At 40.0% G+C, this 12,474-nt stretch overlaps 1 protein-coding gene across 31 annotated transcripts in view; it reads left to right on the forward strand.

The window, feature by feature from the left end:
* Window positions 1–12,474, forward strand: part of MED12L (mediator complex subunit 12L) — a 354,400-nt gene that overhangs the window by 336,204 nt on the left and 5,722 nt on the right. For all 31 annotated transcript variants that reach the window (XR_014824163.1, XR_014824164.1, XR_014824168.1 and 28 more), the window contains one exon: window positions 11,921–12,002. Coding sequence is in view for 26 of the 31 variants with exons in the window: in XM_084990033.1 (XP_084846159.1) it covers window positions 11,921–12,002 (82 nt within the window). In the remaining 5 variants the exon portion in view is untranslated. The remainder of the gene's footprint in view (window positions 1–11,920; window positions 12,003–12,474) is intronic.

Here is a 12,474-nt window from a genome sequence, read left to right on the forward strand (position 1 = left end):
ATTCATATATATGAATACATATGGCAAATTTGCGCACAAGTGGTTCACAAGTAATCAGAACATCTCTTTATACATTTAAACTCTATATTTAAATGTATTTATGTTTAATCACACAGATGTATAACTGCCACCCTAACATTATGAGTTTTACTTTTCAAAAGTGTTGACTAATTTGTAGGCACATTTCCCAACAAAGTTGTTAATAATTTCAACAAAAAACTTAAATTGGAATGACATCTGCAATTAAGCAGACGTCAACAGTATCTTCATTAGTCTTTTTCTTTGGCCTTCCTTCACCTATTACTAAACATTATCTTGGTTTATAATGTAACATGTAGGAATATATAAAATATTAAGGGTATAAAATCAGCTTTATTCTTAGAGACTCATACTACATAAATACAAATAGATATCAGTATCAAGTACCCAAAATGTAAGACTTGGATATAGTAAAAAAATTTTTTTTAAATTTTATTACAAAGTCAAATTGATAGGCCTGGGGGGGAAATTGCCTTTAAACTTTTTAGTTGTAATTGAAAGCACAGATCAGTGTATGTAGAATTGAGAGGAGACCCTGTCCCCATATTCCACTACAATTAAAGTATATCTAATATAGCAGAATTTAATATCTTTGTACTCATGTAATAGTTTTATAAATATTTAATGTGTGTAAAGAATGTATGTTACACTCGGTTTTGATTTCTAAGATAATAGTGATGTTTTTAAATGCAGTAGGTATGTATTTCACTCACTGGCTTAAAATACTTCTGTCCTAGGACTGGGCAGATGTTCAGGTTCATGCACATGATTATTCCCAGTGTGTTCATCGGAAAGGAATTCCAGAGAAACAGAGATCTCTCTTCACAGTAACCTTAATGGATAGTAAAATCCATAGTAGGCATTTTACGGCTTTTTTTTTTTTTTTTTGCAGAAATTTTTAAAAAGCTATCTTGAGAAGCACAGTGTCTTATTTTAATGTTTGGAGCACTATATTGTAATCTAGGAGGCAGCTATTTGTACAAAGGAAGAAATGTTGTTGTGTCATAAGTCTTAAGAATGGCTATCACTCTAAATCTGGAGTGAAGGATTTCAGATTTCAGGTAGTTTCAGAATGAGAAGTTAGAGGGATGGTCCGTGATCCCAGATTCTTGAATTACTCTAAGTCATTTTTTTGGCATACTTTTATTACAGCGTACTTATTTACATATCTTTCTGAGTTTATTAATATAGTCCACATGTTTGTAATTTTAAATAGTTGTAAAGTCAGTCCATTGTATTGCTCTGCTATTAACTTGTTTAACCACCCCACCTACTGTTGAACATTTGGATTGTTTCCAATTTCAAAAACAGTGCCACTGGAGATACTTTTGATATACATTCTATTGTTCTTTTTTTTTTTTTTTGTCTTCTTACAATAAAAGAAAATAGAAGTATAAGAAAAAGTCCTAATTGTACATCTTCAGAAGAGCAATAGCGCAAAGCCTCAGTCATGTTAACAAAATTTTTATATCTCTTTTTATCTTTACGTACCATTCCTTTTCTTATTAGTTCTATGACAATTTGTTATATGTATTATAAATATATTTACATAAACATCTCCAGCAGATCCAATTCTTGTTACTGGCTAGTTTTTCTTCCCTCTCTGTTTCTGTGCTGGACACAGAGCAGTAAGCTGGCTTTTGAAGAGATGCCAGCTCTGACTCATTCAGATCTGTCATTCATGCAGTCTCAGAGGAGAAGTGATGGCCCTACCACAGCCACCACCCTCCCAATGACTTATCTTCCTGCTGTCTGGTGACTTTCACAAGTCAGAAGTGCTTACTCATATGTGTAGTCCAGGTCAGTGCTCTGCCCAAGGTCAAGGAGCACAAGATGACGTGCCATGCTTGTTCCCTTCCACCCAAGTGGCTTAGACTCATCGGAAACTACAGAATGGCACTGGGGCACCTGGAAAGTAGTAGAAGCACTAGTGAGGTTGTATTCTCTTGTTAGGGTTGCTGTAACAAGGTACCACAACGTGTGGGGCTTAAACAACAGAAATGTAGGATCTCACAGTCTGAGATCAAGGTGTTGGTAGAGCTGACTTTTCCTGAGGGCCATGAGGGGGAAATCTGCACCACGTCTCTTCCCCCAGCTTCTGGTGGTTTATTGGCCATCTTCAATGACACTTGGCACATGGTAACATCTCCCTGTGCTCTCTCTTCATCCCCTCATGGCATTCTCCTTACACGTGTGCGTTTGTGTCCAAATTTCCCGTTTTTAATGAGGACACCAGTGATACTGGATCAGGTCCAACCCTAAGATCTCATTTTAACTTGACTCTGTAAAGACTCAATCTCCAAATAAATTCACTTTCTGAGGTATTGACTCTTAGAACACTAACATATCTTTTGGGAAGAACATAATTCAACCCATAACAGAGGTTAAAAGGAGTATAAGAAGGTTGGGAAGTCTTAAAGGAGGAGGTTGAATGCAGCGGATCTGCAAGAGCATTAAGATTTGATTCACTGATTTTTGACTAGTCCCTTGTGAGTCTGTTTCTTTGTTGACAACAGCAGCTGTGCCATGTAGGCCAGTGACCATCACACCCCAAAGACAAGATGGTCACTGCCATGAAAGGTATACTAAGAGTCAAAACTAACGTAAAAGTTGGTGCTTTTTCAAAAAGTGTCATTGGAAAACAGAACTTTTCCTAGAAGGAAAAGAAAATATAAAAAAAGCCTGTGCTTACACATTAAATCTGGAGTTGTCATTTGCTTACTTAAGTCACTTGTCTTCTATGAAGGACAAGCTTCTGGTAGGAGAGTGGGTGCCCTTGCCGGAAAATTATATTTGGCATGACATCTCTAGATTTGGCCTAAGTTATGGTTCTTGATTTGAAAAATACTTTTAAACCTTTATGAAGTGTTATGATTAAACTAACCCAACTAAATATGTTAGCAGGGTATGATCTTTTCTTTTTTAAAGCTGCCTCTGGCTTTTGAGAAAAAGATGTTTATACCACCCTGCTCTGTTATTTCTTTTCATCTTAAACACAGGGTGTCCTATTTGGGTGACCAGGAAAACATGCTAACAGAAAGCTGTAGAAGGTTGGCATTTTATTTTATTTATTTTTTATTTTATTTTATTTTTGTTTATTTATTGTTCTTTAGGGCCACACCTGCAGCATATGGAAGTTCCCAGGCTAGGGGCTGAATTGGAGCTGCAGCTGCTGGCCTACACCACAGTCACAAAATGTCAGATCCAAACCGCATCTGCATACTATGTATAGAAAACCCCAAGGACTCAACCCCAAAACTACTTGAACTGATCAACAAATTCAGCAAAGTAGCAGGACATAAGATTAACATTCAGAAATCATTCACATTTCTGTACTAACAATGAAATATTAGAAAAGGAATACAAAAATACAATACGTTTTAAAATTGCACCTCAAAAAATCAAGTACCTGGGAATATACCTGAGCAAGGAGGTAAAGGACTTATATGCCAAGAACTATAAAACATTAATCAAGGAAATTAAGGAAGATGTAAAGAAATGGAAAGATATTCCATGCTCCTGGGTTGGAAAAAATTAATATTGTGAAAATGGTCATACTACCCAAAGCAATCTACAGAGTCAATGAAATCCCTATCAAATTACCCATGACATTTTTCACAGAACTAGAACAAACCATCCAAAAATTTACATGGAACCACAGAAGATCCAGAATTGCCAAAGCAATCCTGAGGAACAAAAGCCAAGCAGGAGGCATAACTCTCTCAGACTTCAAGCAATATTACAAGGCCAAAGTCATCAAAACAGTGTGGTACTGGTACCAAAACAGACATACAGACCAAAGGAACACAATAGAGAACCCAGAAATAAACCCATACACCTATGGTCAATTAATCTTTGACAAGGGAGGCAAGAACATAAAATGGGGAAAAGATAGTCTTTTCAGCAAGTATTGCTGGGAAATCTGGACAGCTGCATGCAAATCACTGAAGCTAGAACACACCCTCACACCATGCACCAAAATAAACTCAAAATGGCTGAAAGACTTAAATATAAGACAAGACACCATTAAACTCCTGGAAGAGAACATAGGCAAAACATTCTCTGACATCTACCTTACAAATGTTTTCTAGGTCAGTCTCCCAAAGCAATAGAAATAAAAGCAAAAATAGAGCAGTGGGACCTAATCAAACTGATGGGCTTTTGCACAGCAAAGGAAACCATAAGAAAAACAGACAACTTACAGAATGGGAGAAAATTGTTTCAAATGATGCAACTGACAAGGGCTTAATCTCTAAAATATACAAATAACTTATACAACTCAATAGCAAAAAGCCAACAACCCAATGGAAAAATGGGCAAAAGAGCTGAATAGACATTTCTCTGAGGAAGACATACAGATGGCCAACAAGCACATGAAAAAATGCTCAACATCATCAATTATTAGAGAAATGCAAATCAGAACTACTATGAGATACCACCTCACACCAGTCAGAATGGCCATCATTAACAAGTCCACAAATAACAAATGTTGGAGGGGGTGTGGAGAAAAGGAATCCCTCCTGCACTGTTGGTGGGAATGTAAGCTGATACAACCACTATGGAGAACAGTACGGAGGTACCTTAGAAATCTGTACATAGAACTACCATATGACCCAGCAATCCCACTCTTAGGCATATATCCAGACAAAACTTTCCTTGAAAAAGACACATGCACCTGCATGTTCATTGCAGCACTATTCACAATAGCTAAGACGTGGAAACAACCCAAATGTCCAAATGTCCATTGACAGATGATTGGATTTGGAAGATGTGGTATATATACACAATGGAATACTTCTCGGCCATAAAAAAGAACAAAACAATACCATTTGCAGCAACATGGATGGAACTAGAGACTTCATACTGAGTGAAGTAAGTCAGAAATATAAAGAGAAAGACAAATACCATATGATATTAGTTATATCTGGCATCTAATATATGGCACAAATGAACCTTTCCACAGAAAAGAAAATCATGGACTTGGAGAATAGACTTGTGGTTGCCAAGGGGGAGGAGGAGGGGAAGGGAGTGGGGTGGATGGGGTGCTTGGGATTAATGGATGCAAACTATTGCTCATGGAATGGATTTACAATGAGAGCCTGCTGTGTAGCACTGGGAACCATGTCTGGTCACTTATGATAGAGCATGATGATGTGAGAAAAAAGAATGTATACATGTATGTGTAACTGGGTCACCATGCTGTACAGTGGAAAATTGATAGGACACTGTAAACGAGCTATAATGGAAAAAATAAAAATCATTGTATAAAAAAAATAAAAATTTTAGGATACCTTCTAAAAGAACAACAACAACAACAAAAACTGCATCTGCGACCTACACCACAGTTTATGGCAATGCCTGATCCTTAATCCACTGAGGCCAGGGATTGAACCCACATCCTCATGGATACTACTCAGGTTCATAATCTGCAGAGCCACAACGGGAACTTCCAAGGTTGGCTTTTTAAATTGACTGTGTCAGTATCATGTTATATTGAACATACGCTTTAAAAAATATGCATAATTGCAGCAATTGTCACCTAATAACAATAGCATTATCTTTTAGTTAAAGATCAAGCAGGAAATTGTCATCTAGTCTTCCTGAAGGAATTTATATGTGCCAGACAGAAAAACTGGGAAATTCTTCAGAATGCCGCTGGAATTCAGAAGTAGCCAGATAAGGGAGTTCCCTGGTGATCTAGTGTTAGGACTCAGCACTTTCACTGCTGTGGCTCAGGTTCGATCCCTGGTCTGGGAATTGAGGTCCCACATCAAACCACTGAATGACTCGGCCAAATAAATATAACAACAACCAATAAAAGCAGAATTGGCCAGATAATATTCTCCTTTTCAAATGGAAGAACTTAGGTCCATTGAACTTTATTGAGCCAGGTTGCCTCCTTTGCATGAATTTGGAATTTTGTTTTATTTATTTTGTCGTTTTAGGGCCATACCCACAGCATATGGAAGTTCCCAGGCTAGGGTTTGAATTGGAACTGCAGCTGCCATCCTATACCACAGCCATAGCAACAGCATATCCAAGCTGCATCTATGACCTACACCACAACTCTCGGCAATGCAGGATCCTTAATCCACTGAGAGAGGCCAGGGATGGAACCAGTGTCCTCATGGTTGCTAGTCAGGTTTGTTACCACTAAGCCACAACAGGAATGCCCTTATTTTCTCTTTTGAAGGGAAAGGAGAACTAGTGTTTATAGCACAGTGGGGAAGACATTTGTCGGGAATTTGTGGTAACAGGATACTTTTTTTTTTTACTAAAAAACTGCAGATTTAAAAAAAAAAAACAAAACAGCTCAATGATCTTCAGGAAGTTGTCCTGCTGCTCTAGCAGCATCTCTTATCTCAATAAACTTATTCTTCTTTTCACCCTGCTTAAAAAAAATAAAAATGGCTCAGTGAAAATTACTAGTTAACTTGCAAATGAAGGCACACTAAATAGTCTAAAATCCACCAGCTGCAGGTGTCTTTGTGTGTGTACCATCTGGAACACATCCTTCCATCCAGGTGCTCAGTGGAGGGTTCTGTGCTGTGCTCCAGTCTATTCTGCTAAAGCTGGTTTAGATAAAGATTTGTGTTTTGTCCATCAGAAGAATGCAAATCTGTCTGCTGATCCTTTCAGCTGGCTGTGCAGGTTTAAACTAACTGTGTTGCCTTGGGACTTTGCTCCTTTGCCTACTGCTAGTATAGTCACAGGTGTCAGGACACAGCTGTCAGGAGTCAAGGACTGTGTTTACTCATTTTGGAGTCCCTGGGACTCAGAAAAGTACCTGGATTTGGAGAACTCATTTGCTGAATGGTATGGCCATGAAGGAAAAAACCCACATGTTATCCAGGAGCAGAGGAAAGCACAGTTCAGACGGCAAGACGTCTGCATCTGCCATGAGGCAGCGTGAGGGTCCGTCACTAACTGCATCAGCTCTGCTCGGGTCACAACTGGTCAGGGTCTGCTTCTGATGCTGAAAGGATAAGCCCGTATGAGTTAGTTGCTCTGAGACAAAAAAAGATTCAATGACATTTATTTATATAGAAATTATTATTTACTGATATGTTTTTGCCTGAATGATGATTGAAGAATTAACTATTCTTGAATAAATGCGTGTTGTCCCAATGGGGATCATTCAAAATACACCAAATACATTTTATTTTATTTTATTTATTTTATTTATTGTTTTATTTTATTTTTGCTTTTTAGGGCCACACCCTCAGCATATGGAAGTTCCCAGGCTAGGGGTCAAATTAGAGCTACAGCTGCCACCACAGCCACAGCAACTTGGGATCCAAGCCGAGTCTGCGACCTATACCATAGGTCACGGCAACGCTGGATCCATGACCCACTGAGCAAGGCCAGGGATCGAACCTGCATCCTCATAGATACTAGTCGAATTCATTTCCACTGCGCCACAACAGGAACTCCCAAATACATTTTTAAATTATTGTTTTACCTCATCAGGAACGGGCTTACTGGAGAGTGGCAGTGCCGTGGCTGGTCACACCTGACTGATGTTCGTGAACTCTGTGCTTTGTCTTGTGGTTGTGGCAGAAGTCCATCTCTGCTCTTGCCCCAAGAAGCTCAGAACCCAGAACACAAGCTAAAGCAGCAATTGCCTGTTACACATTTGCTAATACGGGCATCTACACAGGGCTAAGGGAATGACAGCAGTGATTCACTTTTCGAATGCCTGAGGGGATAGGTGAGAATATAAACTGATCTTTGCAGGAGGAACCTGTAGGGTAGGGGGATGGAAGAGTGTTCTAGGAGGGGGGATTAACGTCTGCAAAGGCACAGAGATGAGAGAAGCCATGATCACCTCTCTGGATAGAGTCTAGAAAAATCGTTCACTCTTCATTTATCACATTTAAGCAGGGAAGATTCACCAAAAGACTGATTTTTAGGCCTCTAGTGAACCTCAGTCGACCTGTTTGTTGATCTGTTTTGATTAATTAAAGTTTCAACTCCATGGAGTTCCTGTCGTGGCTCAGTGGTTAACCAACCCAACTAGGATCCATGAGGATGCGGGTTTGATCCCTGGCCTCTCTCAGTGGGTTAAAGATCTGACATTGCCATAAGCTGTGGTGTAGGTCGCAGATGTGGCTTGGATCCCGCGTTGCTACAGCTGTGGTGTATGTCAGCGGCTATAGCTCTGATTCAACCTCTAGCCTGGAACCTCCACATGCTGCGGGTGCAGCCCTAAAAAGACAAAAAGACACCCCCCCCCAAAAAAAAGGTTTCAACCCCAAAATCCAAATTCCAAAATCTAGGCAAACATCAGACCACCTGGGGGAACCATTTATAAATAGAGATTTCCCTTACATTTACCACCAGGAATTTAAATAGAAGAAGTTTGAGAAAGAGCCTGAGAATGACCCCTTAAATTTCCCCAGGTGGTTTTATGCTGCATCAGCCACATTTAGGGTCCAGATCTTTGCAGGAGGAGTTCAGTGACTTAATTTGAAATGCTTATCTGTGAGCCTTCTGAGGGATGTTGGTGGCGCACCTTGTCCTCTGGTAGCAAGTACTCCAGGGCCCAGGGAAATTGCACACAGAGTCTCTGGCCTGCTGGTGTTAATATATAGGTGAAAGCAAGTTAAAATATCATGTTGGTTTGAGAGAAACTCTCAACTTAGGTAAACACCTTAGTTGGTAAACATTACAACAAGAAGATGAGACTGTGATCTATCCCACCACTTCCTCCTGGAAAGCCTAAGGAAGCTGGGCTCAGAGTTCTTGGCCTTAGAACCCCATCCTGTTCAAAATTATTGTGAACTCAAAGAGCATGTCTTTGCATATTACTGTGTTAGAAATTAAAATATAAATATTAACAATACTTCGTCATTTTTTCTAAAATAAACTCATTACATATTAACAGAAATAAGATTTTTATGAAAAAAGTGTATATCAAAATTAAAAAGTAGTAAGAAGGACATTGTCTTACATTTTTGAAGATTTTTTTTTTAATGTATGAGTTCATAGAAGACATTCCGTTTGTTGCAGTATCACATTACATAGACACACGAGAGAATGAAAATGGGAGAAAGCAAATAATATCTTCATATTATAATTAAAATGGTTTTGACCTTGCAGATATCCTAATAGAATCTTGGCATATTATCTCTTAACACCATCGAAGAGGCCACCTGTCATCCCCCAACACACACACACACACACACACACACACACACACACACACACACACACACACACACACACACACAAGCTTCCCAGGCTCCTAGATACTGTCTTGGCTCCTCAAAATATAGAATCTGAGATTACTACATTGTTTCGTTCTGTGAATTACTCTATGTGAAAAGACTTCAAATGAACAGAAAGAAGGCAGCTAAGTATTTGTTGAATGAATAAAGGTTAAATATTTATGCACTGTGTACCTTTAATCGGCTGATAAATTAAAATTAGATATCTTTGCAGCCAACCACTTAGAAAATCTGATTATTTTCAAATAAATTAGTTTTCGAAAGCTAATAGTTCTAATTAAGGATAGCACTGGATCATGGCTAACGATCCAGAAAGGTGTCTGAATTCTAGCCCCAATACTTAAAACACAGGTCATAGGCAAGTGACAGAAGCCCTTAGAGCCTCAGTTTCCTCATCTGAAAGTAAGAATAATAGTGGTTAAGGTTCACAATCACTTATATTCATTTCCAAAATCCAAACACCTCTGAAAATGGAAATTTTACTTGGAATTCACTGAATAGGCACATCTGACCAGAATTCCTTTGGTAGTAAAAAGCTGACCAGAATGGACATGAAGCTCTTTTCATTTATCTTACCTAGTAGGATTCTTTGTGTGTTTCATGGTAGAAATTTAATATGTTTGGTTGTGGAATACTGTTGTAGACCTTGATTAGTCACTATGTTATGAATGTTTCATGGTAAATCAGATATGCATTGAATTCCGAAACACATCTGCCCTAAGGACTTTGGATGAGAGGCTGGGGCTAGGTCCTACCACAGCAGGATTAAATGGGCTGGTATAAACCTAAAATGTCTAGGACACTGCCTAGTACCTAGTGTCACATTAGGTTTTGTTAAATAAATAGGGTAATATTTCCAAATATACATAGAACCTACTGAATGGAAAAAAAAATCACTATTTATGTTACCAACAGTTCCATATGTATTTTCCTCCCGTTTTGGGCAATAGAAAAATAAAATGGAAAGGTGCTATTTTTCTGAGTTGTATCAGGGAAAATGTTAACATTGGTGGAAGTGTACCTTTCTTGTTACTTAGAAATTAAAAGAACTGTAGTCTTTCAGTTTGTTTTCACTGTGCACCTACTGTGTGCAGCTGAATACTAGGATACATTAGGAAATAAGCCCAAGTCTTTGTCCTGAAGTCACACACAGTCTAGTGGGAGAGAAACAGTTGAGCCAATTGTCTTGCCAAATATTCGGTTTTAAAGGAATTAACCTGACAACACCCTCTAATTTAGGATTGCCAAGAAAAAATGCAGCACTCCCGATTAGAGTTGCAGGTAAACAATGATTAACTCCTTAGTAGAAGCTTATCCCAAATATTGTGTGGGACATACTTATACTAAATGTGGTATTTGACCCACACAATATTTGGAACATACTTAAAACTAAAAAAGTATGTATTGCTTATCTGAAAGCATTGTGGGCATTACTTAACTGGGCATTGTGTATTTTCATTTGCTAAATCTGACAACCCCAACTACAATTCTGGGCTACTTTCAGCCATATTTGGTAAGCTCTGAGAAGGAAATAGATATTGCACTCATATTGGGTAATTGAGTTTTTAAAAGAAAACTATTCATAGAAGATTGGGCAGGGTTAAGGGAAACTAAGGATAATAAAACACCCAGGGCTGGAAGCAATTAACCCCTTGCAGTGGGGCAAGAAGAGGGAGAAAAATGGAGAGGGCTGCTGATGAGCCACAGCCATCCCAGCCTGAGGTGTGTTCCACCAGCACAAACCCAGTAGGAAGGAAATTGGCAGAAAACAAAACAAAACAATAAACAAAACCAGCTCAGGATGGGGTGGGCCTGTGGAGGTGCTGTGACATTGCACAGTTCATTCCAATGTGCATCTGATTAAGATAGCCTTGCATCAGGGCACATCATTTGTTACCTCAGCAGTAAGCCTGGGGGAAAGGAGGAGAGGGACAGGGAATAAAGAAAAGGAAGAATAGATTGGTAGCCTGAAATTGGAAGGTTAAAGAAAAAAGTAGAGCAGCACTATTGATGATTTTAATCAAAGGTAATTTTGCTTCTGCCAGATAGGTTTTTGTCCCTCCTCTTGGAAATAACCACCACAATTTCTTGTATTAACTTACTGGCTAGAACCAGGGCACAGGCCCTTATATCATGCCTGCACTTGCACCACCCTGGAAGCCAGGGCCTCTTAAAGTGTGGTCCTTGGTGCCTCACTGGGCTCCCCCTGCCCAACCTTTATCCTGCTTTGGATGACTCATCCCCTGATGAATCCTAGACCCAGGCCCCTTCTCTCCTCACTATGCTCTTGTCTTCATTCACCCTTAACCCAAGGCCAGGCCTGGGGTGCTTGCCCAAATCCTCCCACCAGACAGCTTTCAATTTGTAGATGTAAATGGCTTATAACATGGTGTGACTAACCAGTCAGTGGGTGAAGGATGAGGTCACAAGGTTACTTGAGCCACTGGACACCACTAGGCTCCTTCTGCCATGGCTCTTCCAGTAAAGGCCACGTCACCAGCCAGAGATGGGTTTTGGAAGGGATTGGGCACTTCAGATGATGACCGGGTATTGACCTGGGTGTGGCCCTGGGCACTGTTTAAAAGCACACTGCAGACTTTCTGCTCTTGTCCGTGATGGGAACTGATTTCCCTCCTTTCTCCTGATTCCAGTTTCCCAGGCAAGGCTTGCAGCAGACCCAGCAGCAGCAGCAGACGGCTGCCCTGGTGCGGCAGCTCCAGAAGCAGCTTTCTAGTAAGTACGCTCTGCTGGGAACAGACGGCTCCCAGGACATGAAAAATGAGCCATCTGGCAAAACGCAAGTGGCAGATCCTCGAAAACTACTGGCTTCCTCCATGCCATTTGCATGTTTGGTTAAGTCCAGGCTATTCTCATTTTGTCCTGTTTTGGTTTGTATGCTTCTTTTCCTGAAAGGCCCAGTCTTATGTCTTTGAGTTCAGTGACGATGTTTTCCTGTTGCTTCCATCTGAATTGAGAATGTTCCTTTCCATCTGGGGGACCCTGGTGGAATGGCAGGTGCTTTGCTCATCAAGCTGGACACCCTGGTACAACTCTGCCGACACCCTCAAGAGATATGGAGAGGCTAGTGCTAGAGAGACCCATGCCCTGGTCACTAGGGCCGAGACACTCTTACCAGGGCAACTCCTTGCCGATAGTGACTGGGAGAAACCAAAGCCTGTAACACGCTGGCAGATGGCATTGCAGG

This window comes from Sus scrofa, chromosome 13 (genome assembly GCF_054392235.1).
Source record: "Sus scrofa isolate SSC_HxYL_T2T_F1_AM1 chromosome 13, Sscrofa_HxYL_maternal_Yorkshire_Landrace_v2.0, whole genome shotgun sequence".
In the NCBI taxonomy this organism is placed as follows: Eukaryota; Metazoa; Chordata; class Mammalia; order Artiodactyla; family Suidae; genus Sus; species Sus scrofa.